This window comes from Onychostoma macrolepis, chromosome 02 (genome assembly GCF_012432095.1).
Source record: "Onychostoma macrolepis isolate SWU-2019 chromosome 02, ASM1243209v1, whole genome shotgun sequence".
NCBI classification, from domain to species: Eukaryota; Metazoa; Chordata; class Actinopteri; order Cypriniformes; family Cyprinidae; genus Onychostoma; species Onychostoma macrolepis.
The window spans coordinates 14524426-14548478 of record NC_081156.1 but is presented as its reverse complement, the minus strand read 5'-3'; the positions used below and the strand labels follow the sequence as shown (position 1 = coordinate 14548478).

Sequence of the window (24053 nt, the reverse complement as noted above, 5' to 3'; positions counted from 1 at the left end):
TTTGGGTGAACTAACCCTTTAATACTATTTACTAACTGACTTCTAATCGTTTTAGTTTGTTTCTAATTTCTAATTTTATATTTATAGTATTTAACATTATATATAATAAATATAATACATAATATATAAAATGTTAAATACTATCTATACATCTTAACATTTATTTAGCTAGTTAGTTCTAGCAATGATTTATTTAGTTACCTGATTAAACTTATTTATTATAGTTCACTGTATTTTCATTTGTATTTTAATATTATCTATTTATAATTTTGTTTACTTATTATTTTTAGTTTTTAATATAGTTTGTAGTATTGGGTTTATTATGAAACATGTATATTACACATATATAACAGCAATGGTTTTGTTAGTTTAACTGATTGCATTGAATTTAAGTTTTTATTATAGTTCTGCATCTTTCATTATTATTTCAACAAAATTTAATATTAATGCACTCTTAATTTCAGGTCATTTTAAGCTTCTATTTAAAAATGTACTGTATTAATTTAATTTTTATTTTTTAATATTAACTACTGGTGGAATGACCTGCCCAACTCAATCCGAGCAGCTGAGTCCTTAGCCATCTTTAAAAAAACAGCTAAAAACACATCTTTATTTGACCCTCTAACTCTAGCACTCTCTATTCTAATTCCATTTTATCTATTTGTTTTCTTTTTTTATTTAAAAAAACAAAATAAAAACATTTAACCCTTTAAGACTTGCACTCTATTTGTTTTCTGCTTGTTTTCTTAAATAAAAAAGGCCTCCAACACTACCTTTCTCTATTCTCTTTCTATTCTATTTACTTGTTTTCTTTTTATTTATTATATAATTAACAACAACAACAACAACAAAAAAAAACCTGCTACGTGTACTGCATTGGGCTGAGACTTGTCATAGCACTTGCATATTATTGCTCTTTTGTTGATTTTGATTGCTTCCATTGTCTTCATTTGGATAAAAGCATGTGCTAAATTACTAAATGTAAATGTAAATATTTAAATGCATGTGTAAATGTATTATTTTTATGTGTTGGATGAACTTTAAACAAATATTGGCAACCTTACTTGTGTCACATGCCACATCGCCATCTGCAGGTGTGATGTCTTCAGATCTACTCCTACTCATGTGCAAAATAGCTCATTACAGCAAAACTATATCTATTTTGGTTGTTTTTAACTTTGTTAATTTTTTCAACCATTATTTTACCAGCTGCACTTTTTTTCATTCGTGTTTTCTTGACTGCCATTAAGCTTTTAAATAATTGGGGTTTTATCCTTATTATTATTTGTATTCATTTACACAATGCGCTATTCTGCCAAACCTGCATTGGTGCAAACTTAACAGTAGACTATTACTGTATAGTCAATGTGGCATAACCACACAGGAACGCAGACTGCACTGACCTGGTTGAAGCCTTTTGATGCCAGTTCCTGGTGTAGCCGGTTGAGAGCCAGCTTTCCGGCGATGATTCCTGACTGCATGTTGACCTCATCAGGGGACGAAGGCTTAGCCTGAGGATTCCATTTGCTATAGAAGCGCTCCTCTGATACCACTGAGATCTGATGGCAGATACAAAAAAGGAGGATTTTTGAGATGTACTCAAAAAATGAACTCAATCCATGTTTTGTGAGTGAGTGTGAAGTTCTCTTGCCTGGTGGGGTATTAACTCATCGTAGCCTCTGGTGCTACCGGTGGCACAGCAGGCCATAGAAACAATAGCAGAGCTGGGCAGTGAATCATATACAGAGCGGATCTACAACACAGAACATCCAAATAAGAACTCATTCAAGTGGCTCCACCAACCCACTATAATATGTGTTTGAAATGCTATACCTGAATAGGGCACTCATTATCATGTGTGACGTCTAGGAACATGGCATGGGCAATACTGGGCACCAGAGGCCTGAGACTGGGCTGAAGGAAAGCCCCCACAGGTTCCCCTCCGTACCGGTACACCAGCCTACCCTCCTCATGACTGTCACCAGCGCTCATCGCCTCTACAACAGCACAAAGAATGAATGAATGAATTTAATAAGTGCTACTTATTTCTCACAAAAAATAAAAACTTTATCAGTAATCACTCGTTCATATCATAGCAAACCTGTATGACTTTCATTTTTCAAAATTCAATATTATACGTAAATGTATAATACTTAAATTTGGATCAGATCAATCGATTAATTAAAAAGTAGTGCTGTCAAACGATTAATCGCGATTAATCACATCCAAAATAAAAGTTTTTGTTTACATAATATATGTTTGTGTACTGTGCACATTTATTATGTATAAATAAATACACTCACATTTACATGTATATATTTATATTATATATAAATATATCTGAAATATAAACATAACATATTTTCCTTAAATATATACATGCATGTGTGTGTATTTATATATACATAACAAATATACACAGTACACACACATATATTATGTAAACAAAAACTTTTATTTTGGATGTGATTAATCATTTGACAGCACTATTAAAAAAATCTAACTAAAAAAAGTTATCTGTTATGAATTAGACATTTCCACCTAGATATCAAGATTTTCAATAATGACTTCAAATCAGGCCCATTTCTTACTCAAATCTTTAGTTTGACATCATTTTTTTGGTTTTATGGTGCTACCATTTTTTAAGTTTGAAAGCTCCAATCCAGAAGAAAAAAAGTCATATAGGTTTGGCACAACATGAGGTGAGTAAATGACGAAAAGCTAAAGAACACTGATTACAATAATTTTGTGGTTAAGCTGTCAAGCTAGGTAGAATCATAGTGATAATTTTTGTACACTTGCACTAATAATCAAAAGTTTGGGGTCATTAAGATTTGATAGAAATTACCAATAAAAATGCACTAAGTGACAGTAAATGCATTTATAATGTTACAAAAAGCTTCTATTTTAAACTCTCTTCATCAAAGAATACTGAAAAAAAAAAAAAAATCACAAAATCATTAAGCATTGATAAGAATAAGATATGTTTCTTCAGCACCAAATCAGCAGAAAACAGTTATTTAAAATATATTCCTCGGCTCTTATTACTGTCTTTTTTAACAAATAAATGCAGTCTTGGTGAGCATGAGAGATTTCTGTTAAATACATTTAAAAAAAATCTTTCCGACCCCAAACTTTTGATCGGTGATGGTAGTGTAACAATTCAAAATATTTGATGGAGTTAGATTCCATGTCATACACTAATGAAACAAAAACAATATAACAAAACAGCCACAATGCAAGACCAGGATTACTAGAAGGCCATACCTCTGATGAGTGAAGAGATTCCTAATCTAGTCACAAAGACATTATCCAGCTCCTCGCTGCCTGTGAAGAGCTCAGCCACCACGTACAGGTCAGGCCTGAGAGTGCGGGCAGCATCCAGCATGAACTGCAGCAAGCAGGGTTAGGGCACAGCCAAGAGGAAACCAAACCACGGTTGTTAGTATGTCAGGTGGGGTGTGAAAAATGGGTTCAGAAAGGGATAGAGCCATGCCTCAAATGAAGCCAAAATGAGACAGTAGAAAACAGGTTTGAGAGTTTTGGACGTATATATTCAGGAGCGATAGTTCAGAGAAGAAATGACAGGTGATGCAGTGCAAAAAGAAAGACAAACAGATAAGACATTGTTAGTGTCATGCTAAGAGACTCTCCAATACCTCTGATAAGACTGGTTATTCCCAGCCGGTTAACAAACACATTGTCAATCAGCTCGCTCCCTGTAAAGAGCTCGGCTATCACATAGAGATTGGGTCTGACTGATCTGGCTGCTGTCAACATGGCCTGCAGAGCACAACACGAGTGAGAAGGGTTACTGGCTTAAAAAAAAAACTGTCAACTGATGCTAAAGTGTTGTGTTGGGTGATATTTATGTCAATAATAAACAGCTGTTACCGATTTAATAATCTCTACAAGGAGATAGACTTTTTCGCTGGAGGAAGCGTTGTTATAGATTGGTAAACATTTTAATGATGGATCTGTTTCTTAAAAACACACAGCTTTTCACTTTACAAGACTTGATGGACTGGAGTCATGTGGATTATTGTGATGTTTTTATCAGCTGTTTGAACTCTCATTCTGACGGCACCCATTCACTACAGAGGATCCACCGGTGACTAAGTGATGTAATGCTAAATTTCTCCAAATCTGTTCTGATGAAGAAACAAACTCATCTATGTAAAATCATCTTGGATGGCCTGAGTGAATGTAAATAAGTAAACGAGTAACTGCAAATTTTACTTTTTGGGTGAACTATTACTTTAAAAAAGTGAACTCTTCAAAGAAGAGCCAAAGTCTCCTTTTTAGCACTTGGTTTAAGAGACATTCTGTTACGGATAATTGTAATAGATAATAGTAATAGATAATTGGAAAGTGGATATTTGTAAAAACATCAGCATGACTTCTTTTTAGCTTGTAGTTTCATGTTCTTGAGCACAAAGTGTGTAATGTTAAATTAAACTGTAACACTGTCCCTGTTACCCTTCTGAGGCTATAACTAATACCAACATGATTAATCCCAACATGGCCAGATGGTTCAATGCATTTTATTAAGATTCAAACATTAATTTGTCTAAATCTTTAAAAAAATCTTATTAAACCCATACTAAAATTGGAAATAGTGTCAGTGGCATAGCATGACCCTTACCATCACCGGTTTATCAATGAGCAAAGGATGGAGAATAAGCCACACTTAATATTTTTAGTGTGAAGTATAGCCAATGACGGAGCAATGGTTGGATGGGGAACAGTCATTATCCAAAATGTACTAATCAAGAGAGTAAACAACGATCTTGTCATATAAAAGTGTGTAAAGGAAAAAAATCAATCCTTCCAGCCCCCCATGTCTAATATTCATCTTTACACATAGTTAATCTCAAACACGTTATTCATCTGTGATCTAGCCAAAAGTAATAATCCATCTTTTGACATTGCCACAGTACCTCAGCCACATGTAGTGGAGTTGAATGGCAGTTGTCCAGACGCACTCCCACAAAGTGTTTGGCTGTAATCTCTGTATATTTCTGCATGTGGGCCCACAGGTAGGGGCAGTCCTCGGGCCCGTTGCCATAGCGCAGTTTAACACTGTCACCCCAGCAGATCAGCTCCCTCCTGATGTAGACGTTGGACCCTAACCAGAATGAGGCGAAGAAAAAGCAACTTTGATTCACCTTACTGCCAAAAGGCTTGGCAAGTGTTGCCAGTGATTGTGTGTTGATATCGCCACCTTGTGTTTACAATCAGAATAACATCACTTGCTCTCATAGAAATCCATTAGTGTCAAATCTGTGGATTTCTGAGGAGTGGATATAAATATGGTTAAAAAGTCCATTCTTTATTATTGTAGTTTAAAAATTTTGGGGTAGGTAATATTTTTTTATGTTTTTGAAAGATCTCTTACGCTCAAAAGATAATTAAAACAGCAAAATGTTGAAATGTCACAACAAATTAAAAGAATTGTTGTCTATTTTAATATATTTTCAAATGAAATGTATTCCTGTGAAGACATAGATGAATTTTCAGCAACCATTACTCTAAAAATAAAATAAATTATTATCAGTGTTGAAAACAGCTGCTGTCTATTATTTCAGTGGATACTTTTATGAATAGAAAGTTTAAAAGAACATCACTTTTTGAAATATAATTTATTTGTAATTTTGATCTTATAAATTTTATCCTTGCTGAATAAAAGCATTAATTTATATATATACAGGTATATATATATATAAATCTTACGGACCCCAAACATCTGAACAGTAATACATGTTTAAAGCTCTTTCAAATAGCAATTTTAGTTAGAATAAATAAATGAACATGCAATTTAGAGAAAGACAGAGTTTCACATTCAAAAAAGAGCTTTTGTCAGCTACTGAAAGGATGGTTGTAGTTATTCCTGCCTTTTTCTAGACTTTTTTTTTGTGGATCAGAAAGGCAAAATGGTAACCTGGCTCTGCGAAGTTCCTCAGGGGATCGTCACCCATGACCCAGCCATTATGGGCCAGGAAGTGACATGACTTTTCTGGTTGATTTATCAACTCCAAATCTTGCTCCAAAGTCGCTTCCTCAAATGGGAAAGTGAAATATCTGCATATAGACAAAATGGTATATCACATCAAACATAGCAAACAAACTTGATTACACAAATAAATATGATGCTAAAACTTCAACAGAGGCTGATGGAATGAACTGTGCTACCTAGTAACCAGAGGATGTTTCCTGGTGACTGGGCCCAACTTGGGTCCGTGGTCCGCCAGTCTTTCATAACTTACAGTCCCATCAATGCAGTTTGTAGCCTGATGGTAAAGAAATGACATCACTGCATTGGATTCCAAAGAAATTAGAGGTAAATGTATAAAAAGAGACTCACCTGCTCCTGATGGTGCTTAATTTCATGATACTGTTCACCATTGAGTTCCTCCAGTCTTCTCCTCAGCCAGTTACAGCAATCTTCAATGGCACCAGGACTGCTCCTACAACAACATAAACCAATGTATAATTCAACAACATAAAATCAATAAGCAGACTACAGTGAACACATACTCAAACATGCAGCAGCATACTGACCCATGGGGCACAAAGATTTCTAGAGCAGAGTTCATGTCCACTGTGTTACCAAAACGTCTGAACTGAGGGTCCTGGATGATCTTCAGTTGCTGTTTGCCCTCAGTCTTGCTCCTATCAGGTTTGGCTCCTGTGCAGACGATTTAAAAACAAACCACTAAACACATTAAAATTTTCATTTCTCTTAATGTAAGTGTGTGAGAACCTTCCAGGAACTCACCACTTTGGAGTAAATTTCTGAACTGCTCCACCGTCGGTTCCAATTTGACTTGGAAGAACTCCCACAGTTTAATCTTAGGAAACACATCCTGCCAGAGAACTCCACGAATGGCCTAGTGAAAACACATTACAGTTTGTTCTGAAGGAAATAAGAGCAGTTTATACTTCAAAATGAATTCTGTTTTAAAGCTTCCACAGATAGTGATTCGCTCACATGGAGATGTTCGTGATTCTGGATTAGGGCTGGAAGACCCCTGTCTTTGTATTTGCCATCAGCTATAGCACAGGTGACGTGCCACAGGGCTCTGTCCAGCACCCAGGCCGGTTTCAGATGGGGAGAGTTCACCAGGTTATAACCACACTCGGGATGTTTCTTAATCCATTTGCTGTTAGCAGCTGAGAAAGACAGGAAAACACATCAGTTATCATGACATTGTCAACCAAATAAACAAAAATGAACAAAGACATCACAGACATCACAAATAAGTGACAGAATAAGTGATACAAAAAAAGGTATGGATCTTTCTTTGACTTTATTAAATTTAAATTACAGCTGATGTATTTTAAGAGCAAATTGCTGGTCCTTAAGAGACAGAATAAACAATGATTGTATATATTACAAGCTATATACACAACGAGGTGCAAAAATCTGAGACCACTAATGTAAGTGTCTATATTCCTAATTTAATGAAATAATAATAATTTCATTAGTGACCTCAAAATCATGCAGAACCATAAATATTTATTTTAATTTATTTATTATTTACACCTCAATTCAAAAGTTTTGAGTCAGTAAGATTTTTTTGTGTTGAGGAAATTAATCCTTTTATTCAGCAAGGATGCATAAAGACATTTTTAATACTAATATTTCTATTTCAAATAAATGACTGTTCTTTAGAACTTTCTATTTATCAAAAAGTTCTGAAATAATGCATCACAGTTTACACAAAAATATTAGGCAGGGCCAACTGATTTTAACTGAAAGAAATGTTAATTTAGCATTAAATCAGCATATTAGAATGATTTCAGAGGGATTGTGCAACACTGGCTATGCTTACATGCACAATTTTTGTTTAAATCGGACTGAATTCATTCTGATTTATGAATCTGAATGTAGTGTTTACATGAATAGAAAAATTATATTTTAAACAATATTTCTCAATATTATTGATTTTACTGCATAAATGCAGTTTTGATGAGCCTAAGAGATTTTTTTTTTTTAAAACATTAAAAAATCGTACCAATTCCAATCACAAAATTTGAACAATAATGTATATTTATTTAATGTCACAATATTTATATAATGTGGTGTCTGATTTTTGGACTTTTATACACACACACACACATTGGTTTTTATGGTTTATGGGGACTCTCCATACACTGTAAAAAATTTCAAGCGGTTTCAACTAATTATTTAGTAACTAGTTCCACAGAAATTTTACGTTCAGTCAATTTCTGACTTCAAAGTGTTATCTGAATTGTTATTTTTTTAGTTGGCTCAACCTTTAGTGAAGTAGTTTTATAGTCCATTCAACTAAAATGTTTTAATTGGTCAAACATTTAGAAGACCTCAGCAAGTTATGTCAATTAAAATGTAACCGTTTACTCTATGTGTTTTATATGTTACCTCAACTAAGATTTCTTATTTGGGCATCATAAGAAATATTTTAATAGTTTAACAAAATTATTAAAAATGATTAACTGGTGTTTATCAATCACTAAAAACACACACTTTACAACACATAATAGCCTTTATTTAATAACTATCTCCATTTATAACATTTTTCATACAAACTAAACATACAGACTTAAAGAATTATTAGGCTGCATTAATTAGGTCAACCAGAACCGGGAACACTTCCCATAACACCCGATGTACTTGTTACATCGTAAGAAGAATGGCATCTACGTCTGTTTCTTTCTTATTCCGAGATCACCGTAGCAACCCGATCCAGTCCGTATCCAGATCACATGGTGGATCAGCACCTAGAGATGACCTCTACAGCCCTGAACGTCAGCGGAGATCAGGACACCTAGATGAGCCACAGAGACAGATCCCCAGTGAGGACCTCGTCACCTAGACAGCCATCGGGACTAGACCACGGGAACCAAATGAGTCCTTTATACAATCTGACTTTGCTGCAGTTGGAATTGAACTGAGTCACCTACATCTTGGATGGCCTAAGTGGAATTGAAAAGTCACCTACATCTTGGATGGCCTAAGGGTCATTAACAGCAAATTTTCATTTGTGGGTGAACTATCCCTTTAAAGCTCCAGTTGACAAATTACATCTGTAATACAACTGCAAAATTCAGTTTGAATCATTTGAAAGACTGGTTTTGGCTTATCTGAAGGACATTACTGGACCCCCTGCAATTTGCCTACAGAGCAAACAGGTCTGTGGATGATGCAGTCAATATGGGACTGCACTACATCCTGCAACATCTGGACAGACCAGGGACTTATGTGAGGATCCTGTTTGTAGACTTCAGCTCTGCTTTTAACACCATCATCCCATAACTCCTCCTGCCCAAATTAACTCAGCTATCCATCCCCACCTCTGTTTGTCAGTGGATCAACAGCTTCCTGACAGACAGGCAGCAGCTAGTGAGGTTGGGAAAATTCTCATCCAGCACCCGTACGATCTGCACTGGAGCTGTGTTCTCCCCCCACTGCTCTTCTCCCTGTACACCAAAGACTGCACATCTAAAGACCCCTCTGTCAAGCTCCTGAAGTTTGCAGACGACACCACACTGATCGGTCTCATTCAGGACGGTGACAAGTCTGCCTAAAGACAAGAGGTTAAGGAGCTGGCTGTCTGGTGCAGTCTTAACCTGGAGCTTAACATGCTCAAAACCGTGGAGATGATCGTGGACTTCAGGAGAAACCCACCTGCACTCCCTCCACTCACCATCATGAACTGCAGTGGAGTCATTCAGATTCTTGGGCACCACAATTTCTCAGGACCTGAAGCGGGACAATCACATTGAGTCCATTGTGAAAAAGGCCCAGCAGAGGTTGTACTTCGTTCGTCAGCTGAGTAAGTACAACCTGCCACAGGAGCTGCTGAAACAATTCTACTCCGCCATCATTGAATCCGTCCTCTGCACTTCAATAACTGTCTGGTTCAGCTCAGCTACCAAATCTGACCTCAGAAGACTACAGAGGGTAGTCCGGACTGCTGAGCGAATCATTGGTACAACCCTCCCCACTCTCCAAGAACTGTACTTATCCAGAGTGAGCAAAAGGGCTGCCAAAATCACTCTGGACACCCAGCACACACCCTCTTTAGACTGTTGCCGTCTGGTCGACGCTACAGAGCTCTGAGCACCAGAACTGCCAGGCACAGAAAGAGTTTCTTCCCTCAGGCAATCCATCTCATGAACATTTGACAATAAACGTGGAACACAATTATACATTATTTATTTAACACAGATACGTATTTACATTTCAAATTTGCACATATCATACCTGTACATACATAATTGTCTATATTATATATTGTGTTTTTGCTATTTTGTACATTGTCTATTTTGTATATTTGCATATTATTCTTTTTATTATCTGTGTCCTGTCGCTGTCATTCTGTTGCACTGTGGAGCTTCTGTCACTATAACAAATTCCTCGTACGTGTAAACATACCCGGCAATAAAGCTCATTCTCATTCTCATATTAAACTTTGTTTAATGAACTAAGAAAAAACTAAACAAGCTAAACAAAATGTTAGCAAACAAACATTTACAAATATTACTACTGTTCACAATTACATCTTTAAAATGAGGCAGAAGTCAAAAAATAAAAAATAAAAATGAACCAGGTGTTACAGTATATAAAATCAAATCAAGTCACCTTTATTTATATAGTGCTTTATACAATACTGATTGTGTCAAAGCAGCTTTACAGAGTCAAACAGGAAAATTGTTTGTCAATAATGCAAGAGGACATTAACAAATATTTTTTCCAGTTAAAGTCAGTTCATTGGTGATTCAGTGTTGACATCATCCAGCTCAGCTCTCTTCCAATAATGTCTGTGCAATCAGCCAAGTGTCCCCAAATAAGCAAGCCAAAGGCGACAGCGGCAAGGACCCAAAACTCCATCGGTGACAGAGATTGAGTAGAAAACCTTGGGAGCAACCCAAGGCACAGGCACAGTCGGGGGGCAGTTCTCCTCTGGCCAGATGAAACCAGCATGGCGTGGTTTAATTCTAGGCTGCAACACAGGTTGTCTGGTTCTCGTGGTCTTGTCCTGATGGCCAACGTGGTCTTCGGAGGGGATCTGTCTCTGGAGCTCATCTAGCTGACATGGTCTCCGCTGACATTCAGGGCTGTCGAGGTCATCTCACTGCAAAAAATGCTTTTCTTTCTTAGATTTTTATTCTTGTTTTCAGCCAAAATATCTATTATTAATTTTTAGATATTTTGGCTGGAAACAAGACTAAAAATCTAAGTAAGAAAAGCATTTTTTGCAGTGCTCTAGGTGCTGATCCACCATCTGATCTGGATACGGACTGGATCTGGGTGACTGCAGTGACCATCTGATCTGGATACGGACTGGGTGGCTACATTCACCTCGGAATAAGAATGAAACAGACTAATATTAGCGTAGATGCCACTGAGAACAGAAAAACACATTATAATTGTATTAAAAACTCTAAACATTTACACATATTACCTGGAATGAAAACAACAAACTCCTAGTCCTGAAAGTACACACTGTATGTAGTTGCAGTGGAGCGGTACCACATTCCTTTCACTTAAATGTCCTTCAGACATATCATACAACGCTTATTCGATGTTTTTATATGTTGTATGTTCGTGTATAAATATATACGTTTTAAATAAAACATTTACACCTTTTAAACATACGTTCTGATAAATTCAGTCTAACATTAAAGCTGCAGTTCGTAAGTTTTGCCTCTTTGTCGCCATCTCTGTTTGAAAACCTGGAATTGCAGCCAAGTGCGGAATTATCTTGCTTGCGTGGGGTTGTGAGTCGGCACGGCTCCAACGTGGATGAATCTAATGTTCTGAAGAGTATGTGTGGCAGTCAGTCACCGCACTGGTGTGGATATTTACTGTACTTCACAATCACAGATTCTAGCCTACATCTTGGAATATATGACGCAAATATGAATTTTCACCGTATATTGCCATCTGAACAAGCAAGTAACAAGTCTGCCACATTTGTTCTGACCAACTGAGGAAAAAAGCATTACCATAAATCACACTACCAATGGTGATTTAATCTAAAAATCGATTATCAAACCGTGCAAATTATTATTATTGTTATACTTTATTCTCAAATTATTAATTTTAACAACATCAGCATTGCGTGACTATGAGTGTGCATTAGCGTGTAGATTTCAATTTACAGTCTAATCTCTAATTGTCAAGCCATTCGAATTTCATATAAAGAAGTTCTTTTAACCCAAAAAGCAAATTATGCTCCCTTCGAACTGGTTTTCTTTAAAATACAAATCTTGTGTAATCCCAGGCTAATCTGTAATCAGATGTAAATTTAAAACTGGAATATAATTTAATTTCATTCACATGTGTTTCATAAACACATAATCTTTTATCGATTACAATCCGCCATCAAAATGATACATTTAATTATTCTAGCTGCTGTGAGAACAGGCTAAATGATCCACCACCTGCAGGATCCTCACATGCGATAGCTTAGTAGCTGGGACAACTTCTTTATGTTTACAGACGTGACGTAATGACAGTACCATGCTCGAATTTCCCGCGAAAACCTACCCGTACCACTCAAATTAGAAAACATTATTATAAGCTAACTGTTGTGAATCAGACTAAAGGCGATAGTTTTGAACACTGACTAGTTATGTACTTGCTCAAATTTTGATTTCGGATCATTTTTAACCAAAAAAAGTTACGGACTGCAGCTTTAAGTAACGTTACAAATGTATTCTTATATCCACTTTTCTTCAGATAAACAACTCATAAAACACTTTCTAAATGTCCACTCAAAAAAATAGAATATGTTACATGATTTTCTCAGTAAATTTAGTCTAAAAAAACCCCCCAAAACATTTATTTAGTGCAACTTACCTGACGTGTGAACTTGACAAGATGGCGGCGCTGTTTCTCCCACAAAGTCACTCAGGCTTGTGCACGTGCAGAATGATCGCAGTGTTGGCTGGATTTGTTTTTATTAGTTTAGTCAACATTTAGCATTCTGAATGTTGACTGGATTTGAAAATAACCATTCATTTAATGTTTTTAAAATATATTTGTGCAGACTTAATATAATATGTCTCAACTAAGCCCAAGCAATAAAATTAGTTCAACTTGAATATTTTTGCCCTTCCAACATTTTGTTAATTGGATTTTTTACAGTGTAGGCATAATGGTTTTTCTACAAGTACAAACTGTATTTTCTATCGCCCTACACCAACCCTTATAGGAAACTTTCTGCATTTTTAGATTTTCAAAGACAAAAAAACAAAAAACGATTTAGTATGTTTTTAAGCCTTTTGATTTACGGGGACACAGGCAGTGTCCTCATAAACCACCTTCACTTGGTAATGCCTCTGACATACCCATGTTAATGTGCAAATGTGTGTCCCCATAAGCCACCCAAACCACACACACAGCCAACCTGTATAAATGCACAAACAGCACACAGCACTGGACTTCCCCATGTTTAAATGTGTGGCATTTGCACACAGCTTCAGATAAGATATCACAAACTCCTTGACCTTTAACTCTCCTGAGCTCTGGTAGAAGCAATGAACCATGAACTTTTCTTTCTATTAAGCCTGATTAATCTAACATATCACTGAACAGTGTAACTCAAGGAAAAAGTTCAAGAGTTCAAGGAAAAAAGAAACTTAGTATGAGCTTACAGTGACATCCGTAGTGATGTCAAACAGATACTGAAGAAGCCCTAACAAAACTAAGCAAAGCAAGTTAATTCAAATTCCCCTGCAGTAAGTCACCCATAAACACACTCTTCTCTAAACCTCCACAATCAGTCGGTGCATCTGAATGAAAATTTGAAATGTTTCTCTTTAGTATTCTGTTCACATATCGGGACTTGCTAGCAGCGTTATGTAACAGCTGATCTGCAGCATGGTACTATATCAGACAGGCCAAATGTTGCACCAACAGCTCCTGTTCTCTGTAAATAAACTATTTTTAGAATTGGAGTCAATACAAAGGCTTTTAGTGGGGCCTTACAGGAGATTACAGTCAGTTTGGAACTGTGACTTTTTCTATTGGAATAAGAGGACCCACTATAGCTGGACCCTACAGACAGATAGTTGACATGCAATATACATGCACTTGTGGGTGTGACAAGTTATAGTCGATCTATTTTTTTTTTCACAACAGTTTGCCAATTCTTATATAATTATTATGCATGCACAGTAGCTTTTATGAATAATTTGGATACAAGTGTCTGCCAATTGAAAAAAACAGTTGTGTGTGAACTACCAAAATGCACAAAAAAGTATAAGATGTATAGAAACTTATAGAAAAGATAATAGAAAATAAAAACACACACCCGTGTGATTGTAAACCACATCCGTAATGCAAAGCATATTCCACTCATTCTTCATTTTCTCAACCAGGTTGCCAACATCTGTCCAGGTGTAAGTTTGTCCAGGAGGGGAGAAGTCTGGGTTGAGCACCAGCTGATCAGCCAAAGAGTAACAAGAGCGAGACTCACCCAGCGTCTGCAGTGGCGTGAAGTGAATCATATTATACCCTAAAAAGATGTATATGAAAGATAAAACCGATAAAACCACATAAATGCAATACATAGTAACTTAGCAATATAACTGCATAAATTAATCTATGAAGGCATTGCTCATGTAAAACGTTGTTCAGTTAATTTAGAGAATTATGATCAATTTAGACTTCAACAATAGGACTTATTGTTAAAAATGCAAAGTAATGCATGATTTATATATTGTCATTATTCTGAAATAAAAACTGTTAACTTAAAAAAAAAACTGCAGACATTTCAGTTGCTTTAGGACTAACTTAATCTCTTTAAATTTATTTGCGGAGTTTCTTCATGGTTATTTGTTGGTTATTGATTAGTGCATGTAATCAAATAGACTCCAAAGATGGAGATAAGAAAAGTTCAAATGCAGTTAAAGTCTACATTTTTGGTAAACAATTGGGTAAAAGCGTAACTAATAAACAGTAACATCACCGGCTGTCTTCTTACCTGCCTCTTTGGCAACTCTTAGCCTGTCCAGCCACTCATCCAGGGGCCCGAGGCATTTGGACAGGTATGTCTGGATACTGATGCAGTCTAGGCGCAAGACGTGATTGTCCTCCCCTACCCGGAGCACTGGGTCCACCACAATATACCCTCCACCGGACTTCTCCTTATCTCTGAAGAGTAAAAATAATTTACATGTTGTATAGTTTTAACAAAACATAGATGTAGAACTGACGAAAACCTTTTAATATAAAATTTTAAACAACTAACTGACCCATGGCCAAAGTAATACTGGTAGGAGCCTGAAATCTTGAGGTCAAGGGTGCAGAACTTGTCTGAATCATCCTCTCTGCAAGTAGGGTTAATCCAGTCTAAGACGCGGAACTTGTGGTGCTCAAATCGCTGCCCTTCTGCGGGGTAGTTGGTGTGAACGTGTACATGTTTCCCCTGAAGAGTGGGGCCCAGACGAAACTGGAGCTCAAACCCTAAGCAGAAACAAAACATAAGCTGCGCAACTCATATTTTGCCATTTTTGGGGTACAATAAATAAATAATAATAAATCAGTTTCTATAAATAATGGTGGAACGTAGCCCAAAACTGTTAATGACATACACTCACCAGCCATTTTATTAGGTACATCTGTTCAACTGCTCGATAATGCAAATATCTAATCAGCCAATCACATGGCAGCAACAGTGTATTTAGGCATGTACACATGGTTAAGACAATCTGCTGAAGATCAAACTGAGCATCAGAATGAGGAAGAAAGGTCATTGAAGTGACTTTGAACATGGCATGGTTGTTGGTGCTAGACGGGCTGGTTTGCAACAATTCATATGGGCCCACCAAAATTGAACAACAGAATACTGGAAAAAGTCTAATGAGTCTCATTTTCTTCTGCGACATTCAGATGCTGGGGTCAGAATTTGACATAACCAACATGAATCTATCCAGCCTTATATCAATGGTTCAGGCTAGTGGTGGTGTAATGGTCTGGGGGATATTTCTTGGCACACTTTGGGCCCCTTAGTACCAATGAAACATCGTTTAAACACCACAGCCTACCTGAGTATTGTTGCTGACCATATCCATCCCTTTTCGGCTACTTACAGCATGATAACACGCCATGTCACAAAGCTTAAATCACCTCAAGCTGGTTTCTTAAACATGACAATGAGTTCACTATACTCAAATAGCCACCACACTCACCGGATCCCAATCCAATAATAGAGCATCTTTGGAATGTGGTGGAACGGGAGATTTGCATCATAAATGTGAAGCTGATAAAAAAAATCTGCAGCAACTGTTTGATGCTATCATGTCAATATGGACCAAAATCTCTGAAGAATGTTTCCAGCACCTTGTTGAATCTATGCCACAAAGAAGTCAGTTCTGAAGGCAAAAGGGGGTCGAACCCTGTATTAGCAAGGTGTACCTAATAAAGTGGCCAGTGAGTGTATGTATTTCTTAAACTCTTTCATAACACCAACATATATTTCCATCACATGTCTGCATGGCACCAGTGAAATTCTGGTATAAACGGTAGTACAGTAATGGTATCAGATGGCAAAACCATGGTAATTTGTACTGCATGAATTCATATTATTTACCATCATAGTATAGGGTTCAAAAAATGCATTTGTATTAACATGCTACAACACCCCACAAAAACACAAAGAAAAGATAGTTATCATTTAAATAGTATTTTACAATTGTACGTACTTATTGTGCTCATTATTACTATATTATATTATAAATAGAATTATCAAGGCAAAAGCCCATTCCATATAGGCTACAACTTTCCTCAGCTCACGAATTTCACATTAAGAACTTGCATAAAACTTTTTAAAACAGGGACGTTTGTCTCTCAAAAGATCTAGAATTTAGATCTAGATACAAATAAAATACCAACTACATTCCGCTCGTATGAAAGAATGAACTGTTTGAGGATGAGGATGCATATGATTATGAACATATAAAGTAATACAAATGATAACCTCCTCAAAAATACATCTATGGAATTAAAAGTGAAAAGTTCTTAACAAAATTTATTTGCTTGAATGTTCCATTATGAATGGATTAACTTTTTCATATGGAAGAAAACATTATAGTAACCTTTTCATATAGTCAGTGCCAAACACTTCTGCTATATGTACTATTTATTAGTGCATGAATGAAAAGGTGTTGAGCCATAAAGGTGGCTCCTGAGAACACAACACCGTCTTTAAATAACCACAAACGTTCCACAAGTAACACAGACTGCTGGTCATTATTACACCACAATACACTCTCATATCTCAGGACGATGCAAAGCGGTAAACGTGAGCGGAAACTTGCCTTGCTCCAGACGGAAGAGGGTCCTGCCGAGTTTCTCCATGTCATTGAGGACCATCACTCTTGTTTGCTTAGCTGTCATGTTTGCCCTCCTTATTTTAGAACGTCCTTAATACAGCGAAGAGCAGGAAATCAACAGGACCCCCTTGACTGAAAAGTGAACCAAAATATACGCAAATCACCACACTGTATTACTTAAAAGATGACATTTAAATCAACTTAACAGAATTCTGTTTTATTCTGCTTAAGCCCGACTGCAGCTTCAAAATAACCACAGAATTGCAACTGTTTCCTGTACAAGGGAAATTATTGCAACATGACCGTTTGACAGAATGCAAGATCCATATAACATGACATAACGAGTGACCACTACAACAACCCAAACTGCCAGAGAGCACTGCAGGAATACATGAATATACCTCCGTCAGGAATTGTATCCGTATGTTAGTATCTAAGCTCAATGGACCACCACCACACCACCTCTGGTAGTTTAACATTAGAGCTGTCCGATTTGTGAACGAATCATTCGTTTGAGTCGGATCTTTTCAATCGGTTGAACTGTCCGAGTCGTAACGAGTCGAGAACGGGTGAGTGAACTGATAATTACAAAGATTTGATTGATGGAGAAAAGTTAGGCTACTTTAATAGCCAACTGTAGAAATGACTACACCCAAAAGAGTAAATTAATCTCTGTTTTGTTTAACATAAATGCAAATTATTTATCTTGTAAACTTGTGTTATTTATCATGGCTGTAAAACACTACACTGTCATATAGAATTACAATAAACATCGTTAAGATGAATATAAACATCCACAAATAACAGCAATGTGTTTACTAGAATATATTCGTATAAAGCGCTATGCCAAGCCAAGGAGAGAGAAAAACAAAAAAACAAAATTATGAACCGGTTCTTTGAAACAAACCGATCGAAAGAACCGATTAGCTGAAATGAATCGGACTCCCATCACTAACCAGTTACAGTAAACATGACTGGCATTTAAAGGCACGGCCAAAAAGTATCCTCTAACTCTCTGGTCGAGAGAGTCGAGGTTAAGAATCTAGCGGATAAAGGGCAAGCAAGTCTATTTTAAATGAGTAATCAGGGCAACTGTAACATTTGCCAAGCCAAGAATGTTGCTGCAACATGCCTGCTATTCTCTTCTGATGCACGACAGTCTGAAATATAAATTGATATAAACATTTCGATCATTTTTGCACGACAATACAATGTTAGAGAGCAGTAGGGTTAAAAGACACACCAGTGTATTTCCCTGTTTTCGGCTTAACGACGTTCCTGTCGCTGGTGAAGGAGGCGTGTGCACGGCTGTAATGCGCCGCTTCCCTCTACCGTAAATACACTAATATAAGACACATTTGACATTTGTATGAAATGTTTTCGTCACAGTGTATGTTTATGCAAATAATTAGATGATTAGATAGAAAAAACAGTGTAGGCCAGTCATGTATTAAATTCAAAATATAAATATAAATTCACTTATATATAGTATACAAACAAGCAAATAAATAAATAGATAAAAACAAACAACTAACCTCCAGGGACTTGCTTCAGATTTTGTCTCCATCTTGTGGTTGTAGGTCCTAAAATGACACATGACCCGCCCAGTCATGTTCAAACCATAAAATTATCAGTTATATACCAGCATATACCAGCATTACCTGAGCAGACAGATTGTTGACAAGGTAAGAGCAGTGCTTCCTTTTCAGTCTCTAAAACCTGCACTCACTTTTTCCAACATATTTATTTACACACATACTATATATTGTCATTGGTATTGTCATGCAATTTCGAGCTGAAAATGTTACTAATGTTTGTTGTTGTTTCATAAGGGAAAGTTAATGCAGAATGCAAAAGTTTATATAAAAAACTGACATACAAATAAACACACCCCAGCATTTTCTATGTTGAATGAAAAATCCCTTTCCAGAAATTACAAACAACTGTGGAAATTCATTAGTCAATATATGTGTGAATTCTGAATGAATCTTAATAAGCAAGTGTAAACTGTAACATCAGGAAAATATGGCCATAATTTTACTTCTTTACTGCTTTTCTTCTCTTAGCATATCCACAGATGAGGATCGCATTGCCTCTGCTGGAAATGTGGAATCTACAAGCTGCTCTGGCAATTTTTGGGACTTTGTGTTTGACCTCTATAAATGGATATAAAAATGGAAAGGTGGAGAAATCTTGTGAGAGCATGATGCCAGAACATCACAGCCAACCCAACACTACTGCCAGCCCATACACACTGACTGCGAATGCCAGTAAATTCAGTCCAGGGGACAATATCAGAGGTAAGGGGTAAAACCTATATTAATTAACCATTGATTATAATTTTTGCCTGTTTAAATGTCTTGAGTAATGTTGAACCATGATTGCTTCCCAGTTGCCTTTATTTCTCACCCCTTCCAATGTCAACAGTCACTCTCTCTGGAAGTGAGCGCTTTGAGGGCTTTCTAATTCAGGCCCGAGATGCTACAAACCCTGATGGACTAGCTATTGGCTCATTCACACTGGTAGATCCTGCGATTTCTCAGCGTTTGACATGCAACAGCATAGCGGTATGTAAAAGCCACTTTTGATATAAACCCTGCAATAAACATTACAGTTTAAAATATTAGCATCAGTAAGAATAATTTTATTCAGCAACGATGCATAAAATTGATCAATAGTGAGAATAAAGACCTTTAAATTGTTACCAAAATTATATATACATATTTTTAAATAAGTGCTGTTCGTTTGAACTTTCGATTAATCAAAGAATACTGAAGAAAAATGTATCACTGTTTCTGCAAAAATATAAAGCAACACAATGTTTTTCAGGATTGATAATAATAAGAAATTTGGGTAACACTTTAGAATACTGTTCCATCATTAATGAATAACTACACAAGAACACACGAGTAATGCAATATTAGCACTCTAGTAACTACTAGTAACTAACAAGCAACTCTGATTAATGAATTAGTAAGTAATAGTGCTTAGTCGAATGTAGTTCACTATTAGTTAATCAGTAACTATTATTTTTTTCATACCTCCCCAAGAACTACTAAGAACTAATGTATACAGGTTGATAATTAATATGAATAATACATAATGTATAATTCATTCTAAAGTGAAGGTCATGGTAACCCACTAGTAATGACTCAAGTATTACCAAATTCTTCAGAAGGAATGACTAATTATTTGGATCAGTATTCTAAAGTGAAGATCATGATAACTCCCTAGTAATGACTGAAATCATTGTAAGCTTTTGAGGTTTTTGTAAAGTATTGAATAGTAATTATTCAGGTGTTACTACATCCTATATATATTGTATAAATTACAATTGGCATGGATTATTTTGTTTACAAATTATTTTGTAAAAGAACTGTGGCTCTGCATAACGAAAGTGTGTTATTTTTTAAAGGGTTCTGCAGTTAGTCACACCAGTAATGCCAAAAAGACCGAAATTCAGGTGATTTGGAAAGCCCCGTCCAATGCTCCTCCCACTGTACAGTTTCTGTGAGTGCGATTCGGACTTTATCCTAAACTATTTACTGGATACATACTGGATCCTTTACAATTCTAACCGATATTTGTGTTTATATCTCATTTTTTTCCACATCAAGTGCCACAGTTCTTGCCCACTACAAGATTTTCTGGCTCAAGCTTCCTGGTCCTGTCATATCTCAGGGTGACGTGACTCCTGCTCCACCTCGATCAACCACCGTCATGTCTACAAACTCTGCAAGCACCTCTATACTGCCTCAGCCAGTACGTGCCAAAATACAAATTGTAAATGTATCTGCTTCTTTAAGCAGCATTACATCACCTTTTATTGAAAGAATTCTCTTATAGTTCACCTCAGAGGGATGTGGCAAGTCAAAGTCTTGTCTCAATGACCCTGTCAGCTGTAACCCTTCTGTGGACACAAACTGCTTCTTCCTTTCTTATTCTACTTTGGGCCAGACAGTTTCGTTTGAGCTCAGTGGCCCTGCACAGGGATACATCTCTTTTGCTCTGTCCAAGGATGAATGGATGGTGAGCATGATCAAATGCAAACCTTCCAGTGCTACAATTGTGTTTAGTGCATTATTGAGTAGATATATTCATGTGACCCTGAAGATCTTGATGTTCTGTAGGGAGATGATGATGCATACTTGTGCATAAATGACGAGGGTCGTGTAAGTGTGGAGGCTGCACACACAACAGGCCGGACATATCCAGAGGTATCATCCAAGGTGAGAGAGCACTTTGGTTGTGATGCTTTTTTGGCTGTTTTTAGTATTGCATTACGTTACAGCTTAATTTTAAAACCTATAAAAAAAGATGTCAGCGTGTCCTCTAAGTTTTATGCAGTCGTAAATGTAATAAGCATGATTCACTTCCCTTGCAGTCTGTGCTGACTGATGTAGGCTGGAGAGTTTCCAATGGGGTCATTCAGTGCAAGTTCTCTAGGTCCATCTACACACCTCAGGATCCGGTCCGAGTCAGCCTTAACAACAGTTACTACCTGTTTGTAGCACACGGGACTGCAGAATATGGTGAGCTTTTTAGCTTCATCAATGACATACAGTGTTACTGTTAGCAGAAACTGTTAACTGAAATAAAATATAAATATTAGATGAAAAACTTTTTAAAAAAATGAAACAAAAATAAGAAATGTTGCCTGAGAAACTAACAGAAATATAATAATTATAAAGTGATAGTTCACCCAAAAATAAAAACTTTTTCATCATTTCCCTCATGTCATTCCAAGCCTAATTTCTTTCTTCTGCTGAATACAAAAGAAGATATTTTGAAGAATGTTGGTAACCAAATATGAAATATGAACTAGAAAGCTGAATAGAAATATTAAAAAAGTGAATAAATAAAAATCGCAAAACCACATATAGTGACTAAAATGAAAGCTGAAAATATAAAAGAAAAACATTCAAAATATTAATAAATACTATAATATTATATAAATAATACTAAAATAACACTGATGACATACTACTATAGCTACTTTAGATGAAATGTTCTGATCTGCCTTATGTGTGTAAAACGATGGCTTTAAACGATTGGCTTTTTTAACTTCTAGATTTACAGCATGCTGAATTACAGCAATTGTCTTTCCGTTCATGGCATCCTTCAGCATTTTTCAAAAGGGCTGTTTCTCCTTCTTGGAAAAAGTTCTGGCAAATGATTATGCATCTCGTCAGATACAGACAGTGTCGCGTGTATCCTTGTTTTATGGCCTCCCCTCTGCGTGTTACTCAACAGATCCGGATTTTTGACTATCAGCACTTGTTTCCTGTCATTTACTTTATGACTGGGTCACTGAGTGCATGGGGAATAAAATAGTTACAGCTAGCTTGCTAAAGGAAACAAGCATGAATACATTTTCGAAACACTTTGATCAGGTGGTATACTGAATGTTTACAGCAGTTGGCTGGAGGAACTTCGGATACAATTTTTTTTTAATATGCTATCTTTATGGTATGATTGAAATGATGTGTGACATTAACTTTAGTCAAGTTATCTTATTTTTGTGCTGCAGGTATGATCCACAAACACACACGGCAGCCACTGATATCGTCCCATCATCAGATCATTACTGGCCCTCCTGAGATACTGACAGGATCTCGATCTCCACAGCTCATGAAATATCATGGTAAGAGTTCTGCTGCATAATTAAGGTTACTGCAGTGTACTGAGAATGCCCTGGTTAAATATATGGTCAGGAAATGTTGCATGTTCAAACCCTGGAATGGGCAATCCATGAATTATCACCACTGTGCCCTTAAAAAGTACAGTACAGTAGCTGGTGTGAATAACGGATCAATTGGTTATTTAATAAACCACTACATTTGACAAGAAATTTGTGTAAAATGTAAAATACTGTGATTTGTGAGTTTCCACATATAATATCAAACATATAATTTAAATGCAGGAGCTTTAATGCTGATTGCTTGGATGCTAGCAGGAAGCACTGGAAAATTAATGGCTGCCTATTTTAAACCTGACTGGCCAGAACAAACATTGTTTGGGCAAAAAATATGGTTTCAGGTATGCTTTTATACAGTATGTGTATACACTTATGTTGTGCTTCTATTGCAATAAAATCTATGAAACCATCATCTGTTATTTAATATTCTTTCATAATTTAAATATTTGTTTCTGTTCACAGGTGCATCGCATGTTGATGTCTCTTACAGTTTTGCTGACAGCTGTGGGCTTCGCTTTTCCTTTTATCTACAGAGGAAAATGGAGCACAGTGAGTAAAGCCTGTGTTTTCTGCCTATGAGACTATGCTCTGTAATACAATGTAATGTATCTTTAAAACAGTGACCATATTAAATACTGTATATTACATATCACAGTTTCACTCCTTGCCATTGGGGGGCCCGCTTTCATTTAAGTTCAATTTCAGGATCTGAGAGTGTTTGTTATTGTGGTGTGGTATTTTTAATATTGTAGCCTGTGTTGAATTGTCTACAATATATGTTTATATAGGTTATATGCAGTTATTTTAATATTATTTTTTATACTATTTTAGTATTTCTTTATTCAATATTTTAATATTTTGAATTAGCCTTCATTTTTCATATTAATTTTAGTTTATTTTTTATTTTACTTTTTCCATTTTAATTTCAGACATTTTGTTGTGTGGTATTTTATTTTGAATAAGTGCTTCTTTTCTGTTAAATATTTCTATATACAGTCATGGCCAAAAATATCGGCACCCTTGGTAA

The 24053-nt window shown here is 36.2% G+C and overlaps 2 protein-coding genes across 9 annotated transcripts in view; one reads left to right on the top strand and one right to left on the bottom strand.

Moving 5' to 3' along the window:
• Positions 1-18666, bottom strand: part of agla (amylo-alpha-1, 6-glucosidase, 4-alpha-glucanotransferase a) — a 35717-nt gene extending 17051 nt beyond the window's left edge. The window contains exons 1-16 of one of the 3 annotated variants that reach the window (XM_058763246.1): positions 18572-18666; positions 17314-17460; positions 15250-15460; positions 14979-15148; positions 14307-14510; positions 6992-7173; positions 6779-6890; positions 6562-6688; positions 6365-6467; positions 6193-6290; positions 5942-6081; positions 4941-5128; positions 3660-3783; positions 1834-1997; positions 1652-1753; positions 1404-1559 (exon numbers count right to left, since the gene is read on the bottom strand). In XM_058763246.1, coding sequence (XP_058619229.1) covers positions 1404-1559; positions 1652-1753; positions 1834-1997; positions 3660-3783; positions 4941-5128; positions 5942-6081; positions 6193-6290; positions 6365-6467; positions 6562-6688; positions 6779-6890; positions 6992-7173; positions 14307-14510; positions 14979-15148; positions 15250-15460; positions 17314-17392 — 2160 coding nt within the window. In that variant the 5' untranslated portion in view covers positions 17393-17460; positions 18572-18666. Of the gene's footprint in view, positions 1-1403; positions 1560-1651; positions 1754-1833; positions 1998-3267; positions 3392-3659; positions 3784-4940; positions 5129-5941; positions 6082-6192; positions 6291-6364; positions 6468-6561; positions 6689-6778; positions 6891-6991; positions 7174-14306; positions 14511-14978; positions 15149-15249; positions 15461-17313; positions 17461-17729; positions 17846-18571 lie in introns of those variants that run through there. The other 2 variants (XM_058763228.1, XM_058763237.1) reach the window with 2 other exon arrangements.
• The window catches only part of frrs1a (ferric-chelate reductase 1a), a 10354-nt gene continuing 4081 nt past the window's right edge, over positions 17781-24053 (top strand). For 3 of the 6 annotated variants that reach the window (XM_058763504.1, XM_058763486.1, XM_058763460.1), the window contains exons 1-11: positions 18874-19013; positions 19395-19628; positions 19756-19895; positions 20744-20838; positions 20946-21090; positions 21175-21357; positions 21459-21557; positions 21713-21860; positions 22859-22972; positions 23252-23367; positions 23489-23575. In XM_058763504.1, coding sequence (XP_058619487.1) covers positions 19406-19628; positions 19756-19895; positions 20744-20838; positions 20946-21090; positions 21175-21357; positions 21459-21557; positions 21713-21860; positions 22859-22972; positions 23252-23367; positions 23489-23575 — 1350 coding nt within the window. In that variant the 5' untranslated portion in view covers positions 18874-19013; positions 19395-19405. Of the gene's footprint in view, positions 17898-18873; positions 19014-19394; positions 19629-19755; positions 19896-20743; positions 20839-20945; positions 21091-21174; positions 21358-21458; positions 21558-21712; positions 21861-22858; positions 22973-23251; positions 23368-23488; positions 23576-24053 lie in introns of those variants that run through there. The other 3 variants (XM_058763468.1, XM_058763476.1, XM_058763495.1) reach the window with 3 other exon arrangements.